We start from the raw sequence: 27,092 nt of genomic DNA on the forward strand, positions 1-27,092 counted from the left end.
AAGCAAGTGTTTACTTTGATTATTCCAGGCCACAGGGTAACTTGCTGTAATTGATTATGTGCCATCATTTTTGACTCCTAGCAACCACATGATTGGTTTTCTTCAGGATGATCTATCCCGAACATCTTTCAAATCTCTCAACAGTGGCATTCATCACTATACATAACTGAATCAACCTACCTTGTTGCTGGTCATCCTATTCCTCTTTCCTTCCACCATTCTCAGCATTAGACTTTTTTTCCAGAGAGCAGAGTCTTTGCATAATATGTCCAAAATAGTTTAATTTGAACCTGGCTATTTGTGCCTCATCTGAGAACTCTGGATGGATTTATTCAGTGATCCATCAGTTTGTTTTCTTGGCTGCCCATGGTATTCTTAGGAGTCTTCAACAACAACCAAGTTCAAAGGCGTCAAAACTCTTCCTAGCCTGCTTTTTTAAAATTCAGCTTTCCAACTTTTTTTGCTATTTCAATTCTTAGGTTCAGACAAATCTTATTCTTTGCATAATAGCAGTATTTTTTGACACACATTATAGGGAAGTACTTAGTTTTCTAGAGGTTTTGGACAACTACTATCGGCTCCAATTGCAACAGGAGCAATAGCAAAAGACTATAGGAGGCACAACCCAAAACATTTGCAGAGTGTCAGGTTGCCTACATTTAAAGTATTGCTTTTAGTAAAATAAAGAGTCCAGATGAAGCCTGCACATGCATTCAACACATTTTCAGAATATATAAAGGAAAAGCAGGACCACAAGATCTTTGGCAACAATTTCATCTATTCTTTGTTAAGTGGGCATTGCACATCCTCATCTGAGGCTTTTCAAGTTATTAAAACTTTTTTGGGAACTGAGTTTGACTTTGGGGTTAAATTAACGATTATTTTACATAAAGATAGAAAGGTGTATAAACTGAAAAATCAGGTTCAGATGAACACATGTAAATATCAAAATCTTTCTACTCAATGGATAGTGGCTGTAGTTTATTTGTATTGCATTATGTCTAACATGCTCCTCCAACTATCTAAAGACTGAAACGAAACAAAAAAAAAATACAAGATTCTTATCACCGAGACAATTAACTCCACCAACACAATATTTTGCACAAGCACCTCTTTATTTCAAATAAGTTCAAAGTTGGACAGTTACAAAAAGTGTGTGTGTGTGCGCACTGAGCTATTTAAATGTAGATCATGCTTTTCAATGCAATTCTGAAACATAATTGATACTGATTATACATCTTCTGTCTTCATCAAAAGTTGCACTACCAAATATGAAGACGGAGAAATTAGAGTTTTGCTCCTGGGCTCCTATAAATGCCACTGAGCTTTGGTTTCTCTAAATCTCCATTTAACGAGTAAACCCAATTTTTGAGACCTCGTTAATTACATTCCTTCTACTTATAGCTCAAAGAATCAAAGATAAGCAACCAAATTTCAAGGTAAGATGTTCTACATACACCAATGAACTGTTTGTATCAGATTCTTTAAAATCCCGTTTTGTTGAGCACCAGAGACTCCACATATATATATTTCACACTGTTCTATAAGAAAACCCCAGACATTACAGACTCCCACCAAGTATCATACAAAAATAAGGTCTTGTTGTAAATTATGTTGGCATTCTATTCTTTGCAGTATGAAACTGCAGAAAAAAGCCTTTCAACCTTTGAAGGAAACTGAAAAAAATCTTGAAGATGAGGAAAATAACATTTAAAGAAGTACAAATAAATTTCCACGCCAACTCATTTTGACTTACGTTGCTCCTCAGTATTTTTTTTCTTAAAAAAAAGTCAACTCAGCTACCGATGTTAAAATATGAAAAAGATTGCCAAGATCTAGGACAGTATGAAATGCAGCAGTTCATTTTTGCCTCCACATCTTCTAAACTAGCAAACCACTATTTTTTTTATATAAAACAGGAGATACACCTAAAATCTGGTGAGAATGTTGAGAGGAACTGTACCCAATAAAAGCACAATTTACTCAAAATTATTCTGCTTCCAGAAGACCATCTGTTGCATTGCTAAAGCAATTCTGGAGGCGTGATAGAGAAGAAATAGTACTGTGGTATGCCAGAGCTTGATGATTGGGCCATATTTATAAGACAAAAATATTTAATAGTTCTTTTGTGCCATTACTCGTTTTTGGTCTTTTTACTCCAGTATTTACTGTAGGCTTCTTGAAACATATTCTTGCATGAAATTTTGGCCTTCAGCTTGGAGCATATGAGAAAAGAGCCACCCATTTTCCGATGAAGAGAATAGGTCTCTTCTGGTGGAGGGACCAACCTGTGCTTCAGCATGACTGGGATTAATCCATGTATCTTTTCAGTGGTCTTTTGAGAGCCAAAATCAAAAGGTTCATGGGATGCAAAAGCTTCTCCAAGAATAAGGACAGCATCCAAGTGGGCATCTTCCATAGCCTGATTAAAAACAAAACAGAAAGTGATTGTGATCGGCTACTTCAAGCAGGTCTACTGAAAAGAAAATGAAAGAATCAATAATCACCAACATAAATCAGACAAAATTGGTCTGACAAATAGCAGCAGTAGTCAAAACCCAGCTCTGGAATAATAACCCACAAGCAGCGATTCTTGGTTTAATATACAAAATAGACTCTGCCTTCTTAGCACAGGTAAGAGTGTTATGGCTGGCAATATAGTGCAGAATAATAAATAACTGCAGTGCAAGTCTTAAAACAGGGCAGATACATAACATGCTTATACCGTAATCTGGTTAGATGGAATTTGAACAGCCAGGGTAGCATAGAGTTCCAATCCAATTCTACATATTTTTATTCAAATTCAACGTATTTAATCAAAACAGTATCACGAGCATGTCAATTTGAAGGGAGCATATACTTAGAATAGGGAATATGATTATATAACTACAGCTTTTTCAATGCAGTATCAATACACAGACCTCAAATTATGGAGAACAGCAAAGAGAAAATTCCCTAGTTTATAAACCAGTCCCTCATCCATTTATTTATAAAAATATTCCGCTGAAATCCTTTCCGTTATACAAAATGGGAAATGCTGCCTGTAACTAAATTTTGAGTTTTCAATATTATGTAGAACGTTAGCACCTGCTTCTGTAAGTATGTGATGGCTTAACTCAGATTGCATTTTTCTATTTTAGATTGTTTCCTATAAAAAGGCTCAAGCCAAATCTGAAAAAGGATCACTTGACAGTGAAGACTCTTTTCAAGATCACCAGGACAGATGTTTGTCCTGCCATAGATCAGCAGCTAAAGTAGAGTTTCTGGATTGTCAAGATTTCATAACATGACATACCAAATTATATGAGGGAAGAGAAAGAGGGTGACTTATGATTCAGCAGTTGCAGTGATTTTCAGGTTTAGGAAATATACTTTTTTTTTTGTATTACCACCTTAGAATTTTGCCTGCTTGTGAGCAAGAAACTGGAACCACAGCTTAAGCCAACTAAGGCTTCCAGATTAGTTTTAGCTATTTATACGAAAGGAAGAGAAGCAGATGGAAGTGGTTTCTGCTCATCACACATTAAAACAGAAAACACTTTGGCAACCTGGTTTATTAGATTGCAATGTAACAATTGAGTAGCTATGAAATGAACAAAATGTTAAAAAGTTATGATATTTATGTAATTACTTATCAAGCACATCTAAATTATATTAAAGTAACCAAAATATATTTACAATCCCCAAGGCATGTCACAACTTTAGAGCCCCTAATGTTTGGAAAGTTGAAAAATTTGACACCCTATAAAACACCAGACATTTTTTTGTGTGTGAGAAGGGATATTTGTTGCATTCTCTTTTATTGAGAAAATCCACTCATAGCAGTGGCAAAGTAGGGACTATTTGGTTCTGCAACTACCTTGTTTTCGTAGCCAGTTAAAAATTTCATTTCTACTGATTTCTTTAGCACTCTCTCTCTGTCCATGTCAGCAGCTGCTTTGATTAACTATAAGAGGCAAGAAATCAAAAACAAATATAATTAGGCATTTTTTGCAGTCAAGAACAGCATTTACTTCACAAGGAAGCAAGTCACCCTTATCTTAGCAATTCCTAAAAGATATTGGCTTTAAAAAGCAAGAGCTTCTGCTGTGTCCCAAAACATGTACGGCAGAAATTTGAACCCAAGTTTCAGGAGAAATAACTGAATATTTCTCTTGAGAGGTCAGTACCAGGAAACTAAAGTAAGATTTCCAAAAGGAACACAAAAAGACCTTAAAAAATAATAATGTGATATTTATCACATCTGGATCCTGTAGAACAGGGTTGTCAAACTCACATTGTCACGGCGGTGTCACATGATGTATCGTGACTTTTTTCCCCTTCGCTAAACCGGGTGTGGGTGTGGCCAGTGCATCACGCATCTGGGCCGGGGGTTTGACACCCCTGCTGTAGAACAAATATCAAACAATTGTTCATATATAGCTGATCAGATAGCTATTTTCTATTTTCCCTCTAATACATACATTATACTACAACCAAATTACCATATAGGATGGCTGGCTATCATGATGTTTAGTTAAATACGAACAACTGTTTGATATTTAATATTAATATCCATCTGGGGTGAGAAACCCATATAAATAGGAAAAGAAAAGAAAACATTCTTCCTCAAAAGAAAAGTCTGGACTTAATAATTAAATATTTTTGATTCTCTTTTAGGAGGCAAAGACAAGAAAAGTAAAGTTATGTTTCCTGAGATATGGAGTAACATACTCTCAGAGTTTGAAGATATACATGTAGACCTTGGGTTACAACTGTTTATTCAGCAACTGTTAAAATTGAGCCGAGCGAATGGTACTTACAATTACAATTGAGCTGAGCAAATGGTACTTACAACCAGTCCTCAGACTTCTAGGCATCATAGCATCCCTGCAGACACGTGATTGGATTCAGGTGTCTGGCTCACGATTATGACATCAGTGAGCCATGGTCACGTGATAACTATTTCTGACATTCTCTGCCAACATCCCACAAACAAAGTCAACAGGGAAGCCGGCAGGAAGTTGGAAGCTATGATCATGTGAGGGTCTTGCTTAATGATCTATGTGATATTTGATTAACAATGTCAACCAGGACTGCTAGAACTGCCGTTGCTAAGCAATGCAGCCACCTGATGTGCTTTATGACCATGTCTCTTAGCAATGACAATCCAGCTCCAATTCCCATTGAACCCAAGGACTACCTATAAACTGAATTAAAAAACTTAAAAATCACAAAAAGTATGCAACAAAAAGCTGTTATCATCCACTTGTCGCAAGCCCCACAACAGGCTCTGTAGCAATTTAGAGCCCTTACTTCTATGTAGGTATCTGTGAACTTCTCATCAAAGCCACGTGTTGCTCCAAAATCCAGAAGTGCCACCTAGAAAGAGAGATGTACAAAATTTTCTGAATGAAAGCAGAACTATTCCAGAGGGTTCATTTCTAAATGAATGGTCTGAAAGAATGCTTATTCTAGTTTCTCAGAAGCTACATTCTTCATCTATTTTTCATTGGAATGGCTGAAAAAATCCTAAAATGATACCATTACACTACCTTACTAAATAGCACATCTTATAATAAGCATACTACTTGGATAAATAGAGCAGTAAAATATTTGATAGCAGCTGAAGAGGCGTATATAGGTAGTCCTCAACTTACAACCATTCATTTAGAGATTGTTCAAAGTTACTTATGATCAGTTTTCACACAACCGCTGCAGCATCCAGACTGTCACATGATCAAAATCTGGGCACTTGACAACTGGCATGTATTTATGACAGTTACACTGTCCCTGTGTCATGTGATTTGTAATCTTCCAGCTGGGGAAAGCCAGATTCACTCAACCACATGATTCACGATTGCAATGATTTGCTTAACCAGTCCGGGGCAAAAACAGTTGTAAAATGCAGCACAACTCACTTAACTGTCTTAGCAATGTAAATTTTGGGCTCCATTGTGGTTGTAAATCGAGGAGTATCTGTAGTACAAGTAGGCTATTTCATCTGGTAGAGCAATATTTTAACATTGGATATAAAGACCAGGCTCTTTTGTCTTCTTGTCTCTGCAGTGGAAAGCTGCAGTTTGCCACTTCAGATAAAGGTATTCCCTGATGATACTATCAAACACTCTTCAATGACCAGAAGACACTGAACTTCAGCATAATGTGCCTCCTCAGTGATCAAGACAATCAGATGCATGTTATTTATCTAAGTTACCCTATACCCAGTACCAAATAGGCTTTCTCCAGATTTAATCCCCTTCCTTCTGCAATTATGGATGGCAAATATAAACAAATTCTTGCAGTACTTAAGTGGACTTAAAGGCAGCCAATAATATGTTTTTTTTTCTAAAATGTAAGTTCAGAGAAGAACTTTACTCCTAACTAATTCATTGTTAGATGGAAAGACTACCCAGCCTCTCCAATCAATGGTATCTAGAAATTTTGTTAAAGTTGTCTGGAAATGATATTTTTAATTACCAATTTTTGCACGTCAGCCCTAAGGCTGAAGCATATTCAGACTAATAACAGAATTCCACCATAAATTAAACTGTTACAATACAATATCTTTGGACTAAACAAGAGTTGTTTTAAATTACATTGCATAGGCCTTGGGCTATAATTTAAATTTTGTTTTGTTCTCTTCTGTTCACTTTCAGAGAGTAAAAGGAAGACAGAGAACATCATAAAAACACTGTTCAATTTCTATACTCCAGAATTTTCATTCTCTCAAGTTTTTCCCCCAAATCCTTTTATAGTTTCTTTAGCTAGAAAACCAGTATATTTTGGCATAAAAGTAACATGTCACCATCCTTTTCCTGAAATATGTTGATGCTACAGGGTACAAAGCTTCTTCTGAAACACAGACCTATGGATGGCAAGATGACAAATATTGTCTGGTCTAACCAGTGCTTCATAAGAACCAAAAAATGGCTGGAATGACTCTGAATCTTCTCCAGTACTAATACAGCCCCCCTCACCCCAAAACTGATACATACTTTAAAAATAGGTGTCCACTTGTCCTACTGCAAAGCTACTGAAAATAATGTAAAGAGGCAAAAAGGAAATAAATCCTAGAGTGTGCATTTTAACTTTCAGAGAGTTTACCTTGTGCAATTCTGGGTCATAGAAAAAGTTCGACCAGTTTGGATCAGTCTGCATGTACCTGAACTCAAATAGTTCCCTCAGGCACAAAACCAATATGTTGTGGCAGATCTGCAAATATAATCACAAACAAAACAAAGTGGAATATAAGTAAAAAAATAAATAAAGCAATATATACTAGGAGTAAACAAATCATTGAAGATAGAGTTCAAGATAGGTGCTAAGATTAGATTCCAATGTATGATTCAAGATGCAAAAGCAATTTGATCCGATAAAAGATTTGACTACTCCATAATGGAGCAGGATCAAAACATCTGTAGCAGCTTCCTCAGCAGTAAGCCTAAAGGACATAAACCATACAAAATTACAACTCAATAACTATAATACTGGATATATGAAGTATTTCTTCTCTTTTAAGGCAGAACTTGCATGATGAGGAAAAACCAGCAGTATTGCTTTACAGCTGTCAAATAGTTACAGAGAACTTGCATTCTTCTACAGCTTGAAAATTAAAATATTCCAAATCTTTTTTTCAAAAAGGAAGCTTTTACTAAAAGTCAAAAAATGCACTGCCATTTGACCATTTGTTTTTCTAGAATTTATGGGTTTTTTTAAAGGGAGGTATCATTATTGTATAATAGTGATATTTTAATATTCTATGATACAAGAAAATAGTCCATATTATACATAGTTTTCTAATAAGCACACCACCTTAGATACTCAAATTATTATAAAAACATTTGCTTGAAACAAGACATAGACAAGTAGCAGAAAGGAAACATGAACATAAACATTTTATTTTACCTGGGGGTGGGGCGGGGGTGGATAGAAAGAATGAAAGGGCATGGAAAGGGAGCTAAAATAACTAATAGAAGACCAAAAGAGTTGCAAATGAACAAGGGAATGAAGACTACCACAGACCACACTAAGCTAAGTTAAGAAAAGGTAAAATTTAGACACATTTTTTTCATTCTGTTGCTTCTAGCAAATAAGTTGTGCGTTTTGTGGGCAGCTGTGCTCACGCAACACAATTCTAGTAGTACTACGTAATTACATTTATTCAGACAATAATGCAAGCCTATACAGATAATCTTACCCAATTACTAATATTGCTGCAAATACGCACTAGGCTGATAATTGGTACATGTTTACAGCTTCCTACAGGATATGTTAAAACACCAGGACAACTCTGTCTGCCAATGCGGGATTGTCAGACCTAATGTTCTCTCTCTAATCCTTGCCATATTCAGTTCCAATTCCTCCTTTTTACATGCTTCAACTCTCCTCTCCTCTGTCTCTTGTTTACTGACAGTACTTTTCCATCAGCCTTGGACAGCTAGAATTGCCCCTAACTTGGAAACCTATATTTGGGTGCTTATGCAATAAGAAGATGATGCATTTCTCATTACTTGGCCAAGGAAATAGAAGGTGAACTTTTCTGGCAAGCTTGTCGTCCTACTCACAAGGTCACAAAGCTGTTTAACAGGAACAGACATTTGGGGGGGGGGGGGGGAGAATGTTCAGCAGCAGAGAATTGTCTACCCAAAATATTATTTGCTCGTATTCAGAATTATCTTTTGAGTTTTGTAAGCTCTTTTCTAATAGCTGGAAAAGAGATCTCTTGAAAACTTTGAAAATATATACATTCATTCTTGATTAACCAGTAAAATCCAACAGAAAATAGCCTTCGGTTTACAGATAACCTTCCAGATGAAATTCAGTGTTTGAAATGCATAGCTTGAAAAATCTTGAAGTATCTCAGAAAACCTTTTCACTGGAGACACAGATTTAAAGAGTTAAATCAACAGTTGCAAAAAGACTTCCATATCTTTTTACTTGAAAACTGTTCCAAGCAAAGAACTGACTCTGTAATATCATTCCCAATGAAACAAAAGATGCTCAACCACATAATTTGATTATAACCCTTACCAGAGCTCTAACCTACAGACTTCACAAGTGTCTCTTACAAAATGTCTGAGAAAGAAGTCAGACTGTGGCCATTTACAGGTCTTCTTTTGTCATCACCGAAGATGAAAGTGTACCTCATTACGGATTTCCTGGCTTAGATCTTCAGCCTGATCCAGTGGAAACCCCGACACAAGTTCTGTTGTAAGGACACGCTGACCACACAGCTCATCCACCACAGCAGGGACGTAAAAGAAGGGATGGTCCTTGAGCAGTTCCCTGAGTGGCAACAAATTGATGAAACATCTTAAAACCTCTGCGCAATTTGATCAGCAAATATTAAAATGTTTTACCCAAGACATTCACTCTGTTTTGCAGCCTTTTCTTTTAGCTTCAGATACTTCCTACTCCCAAGAGTTACATTAAAATAAAATTGCATTCACCATTTACAGCATAAATGCTATCTTACTGTACCTCCCCAATAATGTTTCCTAAAAGAGGAAGATCGGTAACAAAGAGAGGCAGAGGATCTCACTTGAACTTCTTGGCACAGGCAGCTTCTCTCTTGTAGTCACATTCCAGGGCCAGTTCTCTACTTAGAACTTCAATCAGGTGTTCGGGGAAAAGACCTAGATGCAAAAGAAAAGAGGAAAGAAGTAGGTTTAAACTGGCATCTTGGTTTATATCTACTGTGAGATTAAAGCCATCCTTGATATGGCATATATAGGGCAAGTATGGGAAACCATTGGTCACCATATCCAAACTAGAGAAAACAACACACAAAAAAAGGTGGAAGTCATTTTACCCCATCCTTTCGTTATCAAAATTAACGAAATCTACAAAATAAAGATACTAAATTGTGTTCAGTATTCTTTTTTCTATTGGCAGTTTGTGGCCAAGTAAAAAAAGTCCACAAACTGCCAATAGGACAAAGAATACTATATTACACAACAAGCTAATCTTTCTCTCATCTTCTCTCTCTGTATACTTAAAACTAAGCATGAATGCTGTGTTCTTTTACAGATCTGGTCATTTTTCAGATATATAAAGCATAAGTACACAGAGGCTAAAGCCATAAACAGTGCATCTTAATTTTTATGCTAAAATTGTCTTTTGAACATTTTATATGGCTACCCATTTCACCGTGATTATTCTGGGCAATACAAAAAAGATTTTGTACAAACAATAAAATAATAATTCACATGACCAAAGTTCAGTGTCAAAGAAAAGTTTTCCCAATTTACTACAACCAGCTAGCAGAGTTCATTAACATCCCTATCCAAATGCCTACAGGAACAACCAGGTTTTAAGTGTCTCACAGAAGGCTAACAGTGTGGGGTCCATCCAAATCTCCCTACTCTGTTATGCTGTAGTTAACCATGGGAAGCACTTCTCAAAAACGTAGAGGCTTTCCCAATTGCACAATCTGTTTTAGGAGTATCGCTTAGAAGAGGGAAACATATGAAGCTTCCCATCAACTCTTTCAACACAAACCTCTGAAACAGGGTGGATAAAAATCAATGATTTTTTAAAAAAATCAAAAAAATCAGATTTTTTTTTTATTTAAATCAGATTTTTTTTATTTTTATCAAATTTATTTTAATAAAAAACTTTTGGGGTAAAAATCTATCGTAAGATAGTTTTCTATTTAAGATACATAAATAATTTAGTTTATTCAGCATGAAATGGAGCTTAGTTATGTAGCATGAGGCTGTATATTCTGCAACACTGGGACTATCGGTGAGTCAACAGTGGGTCAAAGGAGTAGCAAAGATGACAGTTGCTCTTTAAAAATTATGATTTAAATCGAGTTGATTTAAATCAAGCCTTTTTACTAGTGATTTAAATCATGATTTAAATTGTGATTTAAATCAACTCGATATAAATCAAATCCACCCTGCTCTGAAACCTAACATTCCCTCCCTCTTGAACAATTTTACCTTCTGGAAGAACATTGCTCATACTCAAGACAGTCATCAGGTTGCTGACATCACTGTTAATGCTATGGGCCACTCCTGGATACTGCAAGACAGAAAAGGACAATGATGAGCAGAAAATTGATTCTGAATCTTAATATCCTTTAAATTAGTGGTGGGAAATCTGTAGTGTTCCTGATAGTGCGGAGCCAGAACCCAGCAGTCCTAGGTAATATGTCAATAATAAAGAGAGATGTTTTTCCAAATATTTCTAAGGTCATTCCAGCTTTCCTGCCCACTTAAAGCAATTATGCATCTACATAAATGAAGAATACATATCATTCTTCACTTTAAGTCTAAAGAATATAATAATGGTTTGGGCTCGGCATAGAAAAAAGAACAGAGGATCTTAAGAGGCTGCTTACTACCAACTCTGATCTTTAGCCAATCTAGCTTTATAATATCTATACTGACTGCTAGCAGACTTACAAATGCAAGTCTTTCCCACTATTTTCTGGAGAGGTATATGAAAGATATTAAGTTCTTTGCTTATAAATTATGTTTTCTGGGGGTGGGGGGAATGGCCTTTCATATTTAGTTATCAATTAGCAAAACCCTGAGGTAGAAAATGCAGATACATTATTATGCTGCCTCCTTTTTTTTAAAGAGTGAAAAGCCACCTTCACATTTCAATATTTTTGCTCCAGATGGCTGACTGACACAAACAGTTTGAAGAACAGTTCAATTCCTCCTATCTTAGCCCAGATTTCTAGATTTTAAAAAAATACTGTTGAAAAAGAAGTAGCAATGTAGCCACTGATAGAAATGAACTCCAAGACAATCAAGAATTATGCCAACTACAATGCCAGGATTTCCATACACAGAATGCTTTGCATTCTCAGAATTAGATACCAGATGCAAATTCAGATACTCAGTTTGATCAACAGGCATGGAAAGTTAATACACATGAACCAATCACTTGAAATTGTCATAGCCAAAGAATAAATCTAAGATCATATCTCAATTTATCTCAAACTGTGAAGGCATGAGCCTGACGCAGTCAAGGCTGCCCAATAAAGCTTATTTTCCCCTTACCCACTCTGATTTCACCATAAAAGGAAAAGGCAAATGCAGTTATTATGCTTAACTGGCAACAAGTAAGTATTGCCTTATATACAAAGAATGTTCAACTCAATTGCTTATTCTAAAGTTAAGATTAAATATGGGACATTTTTTAACAAAGTGGTTAATTTTTTTCTTAGTTTTCAGAATGTTTTAAATGAAATAATCATCAAGTAGTACTCAGGTTCTGATCATTACCAGCGCATGTTTGTGTTATTTTTCTTTCAAATAAGACAAAAATGGTTTCCTATTACCATATTTTTCGGAGTATAAGACACACCGGAGTATAAGACGCACCTACCTTTTTTGGTTGTCTTTTTTTAAAGTTTTTTTTTTTTAGACAAACACACATACAAACATACAATGTATTTTCTTTGAACAGAGTATTTGGCCAGTTCACAAATTTAACCAGTGTTTAGTCATTTCAATTAAATTTACAATTTCTATATTTCCTTTTTGCCATATTTATTCCTCATCTATTTTTTTTAAAAAAACCAATATTACCCTTCATTCTTATCTCTAATCTTAATCAAATACAATTTTTCTCTTCCATTCTATATTATACCCCCCTTCCCATTGTCATCTATTTTTATATCCATCCTCACATTGGTTAATTATGTAATTATGTAATACAGTTGTTTAATACAAATTCAACATTTTAATATAAATCAATTAGTTATATAACTATCTTTTTTGTATATTAATCAATATGAACATGAATATTCCAATTATTTCCATGCAATCCAATTTCTTACAAATCAATTAATTATATTTACCAATAATAAACCAAATAATTTCCCCCATATATTCCTCCAAACCACAACTTAACCATTTCTGCTTTCAACACAATATACAATTAATAGTATCTCAATTATTACAATTCCCTAGTTAAATAGAGCTTTTTTTCTTTTGTGTTTTAAAATCTTGAACTCTCCTCTTTTGCCCTAAATTTCCCATTGTTTGCACCTACCTTTTTTGGTGAGAAAAAAGAAAAAAATCTCTCTCTGCCTCATTTTGTCACGTTGCAGCAAAGACCCTGCTTTACTTTCAGTTTTGTTTTTTCAGCATAGCTAGGAAAAAAAATCTGCTCCAGCACTTTTGGAGCAAGCAGGAGAGCCCTGCGCAAAACAGCTGAGAGCAAATCAGCTGAGAGTCGGGAGGCAGATCTAATCAACGTGTGCTAATTAACCTATGCTGAAGCTGAAAGGGGCTGTTTTTTCTTGCTGTTTGCTTGCAAGAAGGTAACTGCTGCGAGGCACAGGCCAAAGGGTGGGGGCCAGTGGGTGAGCAGGGATACATTTGGTGTATAAGGCGCACCTAAATTTTCACTCCCTTTTGGGGGGTAAAAAGGTGCGTCTTATACTCCGAAAAATATGGTAACTTCATCTGGAATGTTTTTTCAATTTCCCATTGCCTTTACTCCTTTGGGATTTTTGGCTTAATTTCAAATTTCAAATCTTTATTGTCAGTGCACAACATATGTACAATGAGATTGGTTGAGCTCCCTCAGTTGAGCTCCTTAGTTTATTTCATTGGAGGTATACAGGTGCATGTCTTTTTGAATTCTATTTCTAACATGAAATTTGTATTGTACTTTTCCTAAATATCAGAAGGCTAAACAGTGGCAGAGATCAGGAACACTGGTAATGTCCATCCAGCGGACCCATCAAAAAGCTAGAAACATTATCCCGAGCAGCAGTATTACTGCCAAATACATTATCAGAAAACACATTTGGGATAAACACTGAAGTTACCAGCCTCACCTGGATTTTCATGGCAACTTCTTTGCCGTTCTTCAAACGAGCTAAGTGAACTTGTCCAATAGAAGCTGCAGCAAAAGGTCGCTCTTCAAAAGACTCCAATTTATCACGCCAGTTAGGGCCAAGATCATTGTTCAAGGTTTTCTAGCAGCAAAATAAAAACAAGCAAACAAAATACATTATCTAAATATAAATTAGGCTTTCTTATATGCTATAAGATATGGACTATTTTAAACAAACATCAACAATGTGTTTCAAAGCCCATAGCAATCTACTTGCACCATAGTCCCCCAAACTGTTCCTTACAAAGTAGAGAGGTAATCTTTAAAAAAAAATAGCAGGCTGAGCTTTTATGGCTACAATATAGCAAGAATAGGTCCTGTGTTTCACCCATTTGCCTAAGAATACCAGAGTCTGAATAAGGAGACATTGTATAAATGATAAGGTCTGATTTCTATTTCCGTTCCCAAGTTCTCACCTCTCATGTTCCTAAACCAGTGACTTACTATCATTTGCTTTAAAGGCATGAAGTCTGCACTCTGCCGAACCCGTTCAAAAATCTTTTGCAGTTGTGGGTTGATAAAAGCGTCGTCTATCAAGAAGAATGGAAACAAAAACCCAAACAAGGGTCAGTCATAGTGACAAAAACATGATGCAGTTCACAATTATAAAAGGCTTTATTTCCAATCTCTATTATTGTCTCAGCCAAGTCACAGCCAAACATTATAACTTCTTCATTGTGTGATAGGAACATAATGTATAATGTACATTATGGTTTTCTTATCCTCAGCACAAATAACACCACAGAAGATCATGCACATTCTAGGTGTTAAATCAAAATACTGAGCAACAGTTAGGAAGCCATTTTGTTATTAAGAAGGATGACCAATACAGTGTTTATAAAAGTATATATTTTGCACAATTTATACTCATTCTGCTAGTCGTAGTGACAGGATCCTTACTTCTGAGCTATCCCTAGGTATTTTCATCAAGCCGTCCGTGTGTCTTTCTGTGTGTGCCTGTGAGGTGGGCTGGGCTGAGTAACAGGTCCAAATTTACCAAGTTGGCTTTCAGGTTTAAAGGAGACCTTTCAATTTCCTTTTTTCTAGGTCACCATCTTAACTATTTATACCAAATCTTTACATTCATACTTATAGCTCAAAAGGTTCGCAAACATTTTGCTAAAGAAGGATCAGGTAAAGTTTCTTGGAAAAGAGACTGCAATTCAGACTCATGACCTTCTGGGGGAACACAGAAGGCAATGCAATCTGATGATGTTATGACATCCCTCAGAAGGGATGTGGTCAATTTTTTAAATAAAATCACAGGAGGGATTAAGGATGAAAATGGGAGTGGGCAGTCACCCACCCTTAACTACCCACATTCCAAAAGTGGACTCAATGTGCACGACTAAAATTCAAGCATTTTGGCACTTCCATGCAGGAAGGCCACAAATAAGATAGTGGACATGCAGGCCAAAGAGCTGTGTGTCAAAGCAAAATTTGGGGTGTTAGATTTCATGTTTGCTATTTTTAGAAGCATACAGAATTTGGACTCTCCCACAATATTACTCTCTCATCTGCTCTTAAGAAACAAGTTTGAAATTCTCAGTGCTGAAATCATTTATTCCAGAGCTGTGCCCACTGAATCGTATTAAAACAGCTCGATTAAGCAGATTATTCTCATGATAACAGCTGCTTCTTAATTGTCAATATATCAACTGTCTCAATCCTATCTTTCACTCCATCCAAAAAGCAGAATGTAAATCTTAACAATGTGACCAGGTATCTCTCTTTGTGGACATATCTGCCTTGCTTGCAATGTACTAACAGGTCTGATACTTTCCATCTAGCAGAGGCACCCAAAACATACCTACATCATGTGGCGATGACAAAGGTCTCTACATTGCGTATTTATAATTTATAAGAGGTGGTGGAAGGTTGTGAGGAAACCATTTTAAAAGACAGGAGACAGAACAGAGAGCAAATATAGCTGGGAACTCACCTGCTAGGGTTGGTAAATCAGGAAATCAGTTGAAAGTAAGGTCACGCAAACAGAGTGAGCAATGAAGGAGAATAGATTAAGAGAATGAAGCAGAGCTACCACAAAGCATTATGCATTCCCTACCACAGCCCTCCCCAACTTGGTGGCTTCCAGATATGCTGAATTAAATATTGAGTTATTCTGGCTGGGGGTTGATGGCAATTCTTGTGAAACATATCTGGAGGACACTACTTTGGGTAAATTTGTCCTGCATTATATAGCATACTATTCAATCCATTTCATAGTTTTTCTGTGTATCAGACATGTCCTAGAAATACTTTTTTTTGCAACTACCTCCAAGCAATGATGCACCCAGCTGAAGTAAACGGGAAAAATGAGCTCTCTTCTTGATATCCATCCCTTTATAAACATGGATAATCTATAAAATTCAGCTTGCTCCTTTTCCCCAGAGAGTTGTTATTAACCATATTAGTCATAAAATAGAGTTAGCAGTTAGTTTTAGGGCATGAAACAACTACAAGCAGGCTGCAGCAACCCATTGATTGATTGATTGATTGATTGATTGATTGATTGATTGATTAAATGTATATGCTGCCCATCTCACCCAGAGATGATTCTAGGCAGCCTATAACCAATAAAGGCAAGAAGGTAAAACATTAAAGCAATATTTATCCTAACATTGACTTAAAAATTAACAAATATTATTACTGACGGTAAACTGAGCTAAACGTCTGATGTGGGCAGCGCAATTGCCTGATTCTTTTCAGAGCAAGAAAAACACAAAACTTGGCAAAAGAGTGGCAGAATTTAGAGAAAGAATACAAATTGTACGTCCATCGATTCTGTTAATATTGCTTTCGCTTAGATTTTGCTTACCCCTTTGAAACCCTCCAGAAACATTTGCAATGCTTTGTTAATAATAGAAAAATTGTTTAATTTTAAACAGGAAGGGCTGGGCTGCCAGTTGTTTCTCCTGGCTTCATAATTCTGATAACATTAATATTAACAATTCCACTTGCATGCGCTGGGTCTGCACAGCACGATTTATATCTAAATTCCATTTTCTTTTACAACACACTCAGTTCCATATTTGTCCTCGTGAACCTGATGAACTGCTGGATTGAAATGGCATAATTTAGGTATATTTGTTACATAAGTGAAACATTTTCTAGCCCAATTTCCAGACAGGGAGTAATGTTAGTCCATTATATCAACATGTTAGGATGTCTTAAAGGTTAACAAATAACCCATTAGCAACCTGAGACAATCCTCTACATTTAAAAAAATGTGGTATAGGGGTGAGGACTGTGAAGGATATATCTACCTATCTACCAAGCTGTGTCAAATAAATTCTTTATTTACAAGATCTTCGTAATAGACATAAGCAACTATAGTGGAGAATTACAGGGATAAGATGTAGTGGCATCTCTTGACATATTATTAATCCTGAAGAGAACGAAGATTTAACTTGTCCAATATCCTGCTTCTCACAAACCAACTATCTGTATTTGGAAGTACCCCAAACCAGGTTTCAGAGCAGTAGCCCTTTCTTGTCACTGTTTTTAAGAAAAGTTTGCCTTTGTCTGATCGTGAAAGTATGACAGCTGCCTTGGTCACTAAGCCACTCAATTCTCTCTTTATTTTATTGCTTTGAAAAATGAAATGTTTTCTTTTTTTTTCTGAAATCTAAATTATTTTGAGGCTTTTTCTTTTCTCATATTTTTTTAAAAATGCAACTTCTTTTTAAATATGAAGTTTCAGTCATGTTACTTTAATCAGAAGATGAATGACCAAAGACCAAGAGTTCATGTTTCTTAGAAGCCTGCATCAGGCTAGATGTTTAGCAACACCTAGAGTTAAACAGGAGAAGGAAAAAGGGCTAGTATGATATCAAAATTACAAAAAATCTACTTCATTGTTGATATGTTGATTGGATTCATACACCGTGCAAATCCAAAACTCAAAACATGTTATGGCTTAGTATGTCATATAAATTCTGCAATTGTAGTTCCCAAACATGATTTATAACTTAGCACTATATGTAAACCTTACCAACTATAGCTTATTCAGAGTTCTTAGTCAAACAATCCATGTTTCAGTTTGGTGTATGTACCCAGCTATTATAAACAGACATGGGATGCAATCCTACACTCAATATCTATACACTGTCTACAAATCCCAGTTCCAAATTTCCTGCATTGTGGGATAAGTCTGAGAAAGAATTTTAATCACATTCGAATTTGCAACCATATTCACCAAGATATTCTTACAAATCCTTCCAGCAATTGGAAATCTAGTCCTCTCAGCACAGGACAGGCTAAAAGTGAATTAGATTGATCCAGCATACTTTTTGAAAAAATGAGGTTAATAACTACTTATCAAATCTAACAAGGATCCAGGTAGAGATATACAATCTTAGCAAAATCAACCTCTAGTTGGTTCTAGGAGGATGAAACTTCAACAAGACTTGTTCCTTTAAGACAGGGGGAGAGCCTTTGAGATTTACTGAGAAAGGCATTTTCGTAATGTACCATCTTCTAAAACTACATGTTATGTGCCCTCTGGAATGACGGAGTCAGGTGGCAAATATATTTAATAAATTATTATCCAGTACTGTTCAATGTGCTCATCTATCCTTGCTTTTCCCAATGTGTACTTCATCCCAGTAAACTTAGAGTGTTAAAAAGGAAGGGGGGGGGAACCTAGATGGGTTATTATATTTACCTTGAATGCTCAACATCTGTCCCAACTTCAGTGCAGCACCTCGAACCTTGCACAGGGTACTCACAATTCTTTCAGCATTTGCTTCAGAGAGAAATGGGCTGGAATCCAAAACAGCCTTCTTTCCTGGGGACCAGCAGAGTAAAAGATATTTAAAAAATTAAAGGAATGGGTGCTAATACATGTAGTCCTCAATTTACAGCCACAATTGAGCCCAAAATTTATCTTGCTAAGTGAGAAATTTGTTAAGTGAGTTTTGCCCCATTTTATGACTTTTCTCACATTTGTTAAGTGAATCACTGCAATTCTTAAATTAGTAACACAGTTGTTAAATGAATCTGGTTTCCCCATTGACTTTGTTTATCAGGAGATCACAAAAGGGGATCACATGACTCCAGGACACTGCAACCGTCATAAATGTGAGTCAGTTGTCAAGCATCCAAATGTAAATCACATGACCCTGGGGATGTTACAATGGTCATAAGTGTGAAAAAATGGTCATAAGTTACTTTTTTCAGTGCCGTTGTAACTTTGAACTAAATGAACTGTCGAGGATTATCTGTATACAATTTCCTTTGTACCAGGACCATTAATACATTGTACAAACAACTCAATAACTCCCTATTTAAAAAAAAAAATAATGTGCTCACATACCCTTTGGAGCTAAAGATAAAGCTGTTTACAGCATGGGAAAGTAACAGCTCAAGCTGAATACAACACTCCTCCTCCCTACCCCCATCACCTTGAATTTATCTTTTCTGGTCACAAATGGATCTCCAGCAAGTAACATATTAAGGAGAAAGTTAATGATTAAGGAAGTCAAGAGTCCTTTTCTGAAATACTAAACAAACAGAGAAGTGTATCCGTAAAGAAATGAGAAATGAGAAAACTCAAGCATACAGTTCTACACAATTGCCAAAAAGCCAAAATGCACACTATATAGCAAGATATATACCTTAAATCCTGTTTAAAACAATTCTTAACTACAAGCAATTCTCAACTACATGTTAATCTGGAGAAGATGCGAGTTTGGCTAAGGATTTAATGCTATAAACAGTAGAAATGGAACAATTTACACAAAAATATAATAGGAGGGGAGCTAAATATTTTTTCCTACCTTGCACAGGTTTTGTTGCATTTACATTTTGTTAAAGATGAGAAACATTCAAAAATTATTTTCTAATGCAGCTATGTTCCAGGTCAATCAGCAAATAATGAAGAAATTCATTAGAAAATTTTGAGACGCAAATGGGGTAAAATTCTTCCAACATAACAGGAAAATATAAATAATGAACCAACTTGTAACTAAAACTCCAATGGTGACTTGTCAAATGATCACTTGTTTTCACCACTCTTCAATATGTTAGGGCATGGATCCCAACCTCCAGGCTGCAGTCCACTACCAGGACGCAGCCTGTTCAGTGCCTGCCGTTGGCGCAAATGAAGCTGCACACGTGCACTCAGCCACCACTCGCACAGAACCATCTCTTCCCCCTTGCCCCGCCAGTCCAAAAAGCCGGAATGATTGGGGACCACTGTGCTAGGGGACAGCAAACTTTATTTTTTACATATACGTATACACAATAATCTTTACAAAAACTGAAGAGAAATATTTTGATTCCATTTAGATGATCAAGTTTGTATTTATTCAGCAGGAAAAAATGGGAATGCCAGAATATAATGCTGGCTATTAAACATAATTTGCCAATTTGAAAATCCTATTGAGATTATTTTTAGCAATGTCTACAAATTAGAAAATTAAATAATTATATAATAATTATGAAATTACATAATTAAATGTTATAAACAGAAAATTACAATTAATGAAAAATAAAGCACAGACTGATTTATTTCTATGCTATAGCTCTATATGCAGCCAAAACATTTGAAAATATTTTAGCTTATTAAATTGAAATATGGTCAGCCAAAACATATGCAAGGCTACACAGGTTTCTCCTGTAACTCCAGGACAAATTGAAAAGTCAACCAGTTGAAATATTCTGCCAGTTCTTTAGGGACTGTGATTAGAAGACATATATTTTTAATTACCTATAACCTGACCTGTGGCTACTCTGGTTTTCAACCATATTGAAAAACTCATTACTTAATAAATCCTGTATTGTATATTTTTTCTTCAATGATTTGTAGTACATTTTCTCCTCCTAAACATCAAAAAGCAAAGTTTTTAACAACCTTCCCCAATCTCACTGTCTCTAATTATGCCCTTCAATATCAGTTAGCATCAATAATTTTGGCCACTGACTTAGAGGATATTAACTTGGGGATAGGATCACTGAATAATGGATCAGTTATTTTCTGCAGAATATTTTGTGTGTCCTGTGTGTCACTCCTTTGAGAATCCATAAAGAATACTGGAACTCTACTTTACTATTACAGGGTATAACAACAGAACCTTGATAGCATCTTATATATTCACTCATACCAAATAGAATCAAGGCAGGACAATCTTCTGATTTTTTTCCTCCGTCCCTCCCTACTAAGGCTAAACTGTTAGCCTAATAACTATTGCATACTTCTTCAAAGTATTCTGTTCTCTTTCTCTGTGCACGAGTGCATGTTCATGTGTGAATATACCCTCATACTGACACTCCTTAACTGTGCAAAGAAGCATGGCCAAGGAGAAAACTAAACTATTCTTGGTTATTCTTGGTTAAGGATATTCATATAGCTTCATATAGTAACAAAACTGCATAATCTGGGACCACATTCATCTATGCAATTTTTCTAAGTATTCTGAGGCAATATAATCCATCATAGTATGTTTTTTATCAATTCATAAAAACTTCACAAATGTCTACATTCTCTGGCTCAATAACCATGTATTTGTTTTTGCAATACTGAAAGTTAAATCATGCTCCTGAACTTTTAATAAAATTGAGCTTCAAGTTCATTCATCCCCCAACACAAGAGGGCGTATCAAGATTGAATTACATTTTATATTCCTGGAAACACTGTCCTTTCACCTAATGTGGCTTGTATATCTCCCATCAAAAACACTACAATGGTTCTGAAAGGCAAGGTTAATCAAAAAGCTTTTTTAAACATTGTTTGTTTGGTAATACAGAAAGTCTCATCTGCAATTCATGCTTGAAATAAGCACTTTCTTGCCCACATATACTTTATTTAAAATAATTTGGCTGTAATAGCCGTTAAGCCAGAGGGTCCAATACTTAAATATATACATATACTTGCACAAACCTATAGTCTGTGTCTTTTCATTCTATGGCAAACCACAACTTGGCATTAGAGTAAAGCCAATAAACTGTAGTGAAAAATATTTCTGGAGAAAATAGAGAAACCACCCACAGACTGAGACAGGCATGCTTCACTGGATCAGTGATGATTAAAAATGGGGATGAGAGACATTTATTTAGATAAAAATACACAGAACAAAACAACTCTTCACTGAAAAGATAAATTCAATCAAAATTGGCACCACTTATTAGTTGCAATGTCATTTTAAACAAAGATGCTGAATCTGAATATGTGAAATATTATTTTCATCAAGATTACACACATTTATGTGTTCTTCCAATTAATTTGGTTTTTTCTAAAATACGTTCACCAGAATAGGCAATTGTTGATTTAATATTGCATTATTTTGGATATTTGTTTGCTGTCATTTTTGTTCTGTGCCTCTTCTGTCTGGCAAAACTCTTAACAAGTGGATTTCTGTGCTATAAACATAAGAATATAGAATTTTATCACTCAACTTTCCAATTCGGTGCCATAAGGCACTATTTGAAAACCAACATTCATTAAAAAAAAAAAAAAACCACCAGGTTGAGGAAGGTTGCCATAACTGATGGCTAAAACATGGCCTTCTCTGAAGCAAATTCTGCGCTCTTTTTTCAGCATCTCATTTCAGTAAAAGTTACACTATGAGTGGATTTTCTCATTTGAAGACTGCTTTGTGGCTCTTTAACTATATACTAAGAAAAAGTTTATTAAGGAATTCAAATGAGGGGAAAACATATCCATTATTTTAGTCACAGTCCTGAAGCTTCTATGTCTTGACCCAACTACAAGCACAAAATAAGCCTGTTGCTCTTGTTGACAAGGTGACCTCAACCCCTGGGGGCGGGAGGGGGGGAGCCACACATCTCTAGTTGCAAGCTCTGGAATGAATGACAGAACAAACAGGTGGAAAATCCAGCTGGGAAGACCAAAAAATATATATGTTATTTCAATAGCACAGAGCCAAGTAGGCACAGGCCTCAAAATGGACCCTCTGATATGTACCATTTTTTCATTATGCTGTGTTATGGAAACCTATAAGCTATGCATAACAATAGGAAAAGTAGTCTTTGAACTTAAAAGCTGCACAAAAATGTCTAAGGCTCTTCTGTGTTAAAGCTCTTCAAATTAGTAGAAAACAAAAGCCCTTAACAATTAGTTTCTCTTTTTACTTAAACTCAGGAAATAAGATCAATCTGTCCCCGTTTCTCCAGCTTTAAACTGGTTAGCAGCCACAAGTTTAACTTCTTGTAATTAGTTTTGTTCTGCCTGCATTCAGATCGGGGAGTGCCCAGTTAAACAAAGTACTGTTTGAAAACAGGAAAATGTAAATAGAACGATTGCACAACCAACATCCTGGGAAAGGTCTGCTGAAACAAGACTGCAGCAAAGAAATGCTTTCAAGGATTCTGCCAATGTTGTGAATGCACTCACACCAAATGCCTCATCTTTCTATCCATGCAGTTTACAGTACAGCATATTCTGTATTTATGAATTTTGTCATTTTTTTTCAATCATATATTCAGATAAAGCATCATTTTCTGAAGTTACTATTTTATTTACGTAGAGTGAATGTGCATAGAAGTGCACAGTTAATATGCATGCCTGCTTCTCAAGACACTTTCAGATACTATGATAGTAATAAATACTCTTTACTCTGCCCTTAGCTTATAACTATTGCCCCAGAAGTCCTATTGTACAAGTTACAAACTCAGCATTTTGGACAAAAGTTGACATCCATTGTTTTAAATGCCATTTTATTGCCATTTTATCATTTTAATTCAGTATGTTTTTGTTTGATAATTATATAGCATATTGGCAGCATACAAGGAAATACAACATTTGAAAGCTATTTATATACAGCTTTTCCTGATCCCCTGACTAATTGTTCTCACTGTCAGGAAATTTCTCGTTAGCTCCAGGTTGGACCTCCCTCCAACAATTTTCCACCCATTGCTTCTTAACTTGCCTTCAGGTTCTTTGGAGAATAAATCGACCTCCTCTTTCCCGTCACAGTCTTTCAAGTATTAAAAGACACCTATATCACCCCTAATCACCCTCTTCCTTAAATTAAACATATCTAGTACCTTGTTACCATATGTAGCAAAATGACTATACAAGTAGTCCTTGACTTACAACAGTTCATTTAGTGATCATTCAAAGTTACAACGGCACTAAAGAAAGTTATGAGCATTTTTCATAGTTACGACCTTTCCAGTATCCCCGTGATCATGTGATCAAAATTCAGATGCTTTGCAACTGGTTCATATTTATGACCATTGCTGTGTCCTAAGGTCACGTGATCACCTTTTGCAACCTTCTGACAAGCAAAGTCAATGGGGAAGCCAGATTCACTTAACAACCGGGCTACTCACTTATCAACTGCAGTGATTCACTTAAAAACTAAGGCAAGAAAGGTCATAAAATGGGTCATGAAATTCACTTAAGTCTCACTTAACAACAGAATTTTGGACTCAATTGTGATCGTAAGTCGAGAACTACCTGTAAAGGTTAGTCTGTAAATACTAAACACCAAGGTCTTGTCAAGGTCACATAAGACTGCCTTAGTAGTCAGTAGTGCTATGAAAATGTATCTTTTCCCCTACAAAGCTAAATGGCAGATAACAGCAGAAAACATACTCTTGTTGGAATTAACAGTTAGGTAAGCTGAAGTATAATTACAAGTTAATTATGTTATTTATGTTACTCCCCTATAGACATTCTTCAAGAAGCTGTTGCAAAGATGACAGCTGCTCATTATTTAGTAGATTAAGACACCAATATTGAACTTGTTGTCAATGTTTGGCATAATGACACTTGGCCACTAACAATGTTAAAGTATTCTTTGTTGAAGTAATTGAGAGTGCCAAAACATGTGTAAGCAGCCCAAAATGTGGCAACAAAATGTCTGCATGATACTCTTCTTCTCACACAAGTAAAGGTATCTTATCTATACCTGTCAAGCATGAGTGCCTTGGACAGAATCAAGTCTAACCTGCTTCACATCCTCTTACCTTAATGAATTCTAATTGGGGAAGTTCAGTTGTAAAACAGCAATATGAGTAAAACAATATCCTTTTGCCACATATTTTTGTAAAATAATCCTGTTCCTTTATCTTAGATTCCTTTTAATGTAACCTTTACTTCAGCATCTGACTGTTCATAGACAAACAGGAGAGCTTTTAAAAAGAAAGCTATATTTTTAATCTGTGTACATATGTGTGTGTATACACAGAGAACATTGGGCATCAACATAAAAACAAATCTAAGAGGAAAAAAATAGGTCAATTTTCAAAATAATGTTCAAAGATCGGAGTAAAACAAGACAATCCAGCATGATTGTTTTATTAAGCAAACAGGTTAGACATCTGCATTGACCAAGTTCAAGACGCAGATGATTTCTTTTCCATGCCTCATTCTCAGTTCATAGATCAGTTTTTTCCCCAATCCTTCTTAGGGGACAAGAGGCAGTCTTTGTCTTCCTTCAACGAACAGCATCATCACGACCTTATTCTTAAAATATTAATTCAAATAAGTAGGAAATGCAGATAACTTCTGGAGAAAAAACAAGCTAAAAGCAAAAGGTATGCTGACATGTTTATCCATTAATACAACTATTTCAAAGAGTTGTTATTCTCTGTGCTTGCATAACACGCCATGGTCAGAAACAAGGAGCGTTCAGAAACTGGGAGCTCTTATTAATAGCAAACAAAGAAAAACTCACCATTGCGCTCTTCAGATCTGAGACTCTTCTTTGCAACCTCTGCCAATGCTCCAATGCCAAGACCAACAGCTAAGCCTTAAATGAACAAAGAAATAAAAAAGGAGGAAGAGGAAGTAAGTTAAAATGCCTCTGGCATACAGTTACATCTTCATGTGTATTAATATGTATCAACTCTGAAACTCTTTCTAGGACACATCACTGAAATCTGAAACATTAATTTTCCTCATTTTTCAGTGTTCACTATTATAACTGCAGGAGATATACAATCATGTCATGTTTACTAAGCAACATTTACACAAAATTATAGTCAAGATTAGACTTTGTTCTAAGCATTTACTATAGGAATATTCATTTCTATTTATGAGGCCACCCAATTCTACAAAGACCCTGGGTGGCACACATTTTATTTAAATTTACATTACATATTTCAACTGCATTTGTGCAGGTATATACTAAAGATTCCAGCTGAGCATGCTCAGTTGCCAGACAATGCCTTAGTAAAATTATCAGGTTGTTGTTTTTCCTTCAAGTTTCATCATGAAAATCTCTGTGTAGAACACTAGATGAACTGCTTCTTCTTTGTTCTTCATTTTCTCAGTTTCAATATAAACTCTCGCCATGTCCTTTTCATCGGAGTCAGTTTGGTATAGTTGTTGAGGCTAAAACATACAATGTACCATTGCAAGTACTCGGTATGGCTAGTCTAGTGAAGAGAAGGACCAGGGGAGACATGATAGCGAGTGTTCCAGAATTTGAGGGGCTGCCACAGAGAGGAGGGGGTCACGCTATTTTTCAAGGCACCCGAAGGCCGGACTAGGGATAATGGATAGAAGCTGATCAAGGAGAGATTCAACTTAGAAGTAAGGAGAAATTTTCTGACAGTGAGAACTATCAATCAATGGAACAGCTTGCCTTCGGAAGTTGTGGGAGCTTCATCACTGGAGGTTTTCAAGAAGAGATTGGACTGCCATTTGTCAGAAATGCCGTAGGGTCTCCTGCTTGGGCGGGGGGTTGGACTAGATGGCCTACAACTCTGGTAATCTGTACAGCTCTGTGCAGCAGGCTATAAACTGGGAAACTGTGAAGTCTAATCCTGCCTTAAAGATGAAAATAACTGAGTGACCTTGTGCCAGTCAATCCTTCTCAGGAAGGAGGCAATGGCAAATCATATCTTAAAAACCTTGCCAAGAAAACTACAGGGATTTGTCCAGGCTGTTATCAGGAGTCAAAAAATTTACTCAAAAACAAACATACACAGACACCACACACATACACACAAAGAATAATTTCAGTAGAGTACTTTTCAGGGAGGTAAGCATATATAATACTTGCAGGATGTTTTCTGTACTTTCAGTACACTTCTGAAATATTCTGAAACTTATAGGTTCTAAAATATATCACAAACCGCAATCACAGGGTTGCAGGGCACTGCATGGTTGTAAATTTAAGCAATGCACCCAAATTATGATCATGTGACCAAAGGGGCAGGGCAACAGTCATAACTTCTAATTTAAATTGTAACTGACTTGTTTGGAAGCCATTAATTCAAACCATTGTTAAACAAAAGAGTTGCAAGTTGAGGGCTACCTGTATTTATTT

At 36.0% G+C, this 27,092-nt stretch overlaps 1 protein-coding gene across 4 annotated transcripts in view; it reads right to left on the reverse strand.

Annotated features, from left to right (window-relative positions):
* Positions 1-1,096: 1,096 nt before the first annotated feature.
* Positions 1,097-27,092, reverse strand: part of COQ8A (coenzyme Q8A) — a 62,095-nt gene continuing 36,099 nt past the window's right edge. For all 4 annotated transcript variants that reach the window (XM_087883127.1, XM_034427959.2, XM_087883129.1 and 1 more), the window contains exons 5-15: positions 25,494-25,568; positions 18,515-18,637; positions 14,293-14,378; positions 13,790-13,930; positions 10,929-11,010; positions 9,524-9,617; positions 9,126-9,267; positions 7,087-7,194; positions 5,296-5,361; positions 3,860-3,946; positions 1,097-2,422 (exon numbers count right to left, since the gene is read on the reverse strand). In XM_087883127.1, coding sequence (XP_087739253.1) covers positions 2,135-2,422; positions 3,860-3,946; positions 5,296-5,361; positions 7,087-7,194; positions 9,126-9,267; positions 9,524-9,617; positions 10,929-11,010; positions 13,790-13,930; positions 14,293-14,378; positions 18,515-18,637; positions 25,494-25,568 — 1,292 coding nt within the window. In that variant the 3' untranslated portion in view covers positions 1,097-2,134. The remainder of the gene's footprint in view (positions 2,423-3,859; positions 3,947-5,295; positions 5,362-7,086; positions 7,195-9,125; positions 9,268-9,523; positions 9,618-10,928; positions 11,011-13,789; positions 13,931-14,292; positions 14,379-18,514; positions 18,638-25,493; positions 25,569-27,092) is intronic.

Source organism: Pantherophis guttatus, chromosome 1, assembly GCF_059756535.1.
Source record: "Pantherophis guttatus breed Tessera chromosome 1, ASM5975653v1, whole genome shotgun sequence".
Lineage (NCBI taxonomy): Eukaryota > Metazoa > Chordata > Lepidosauria > Squamata > Colubridae > Pantherophis > Pantherophis guttatus.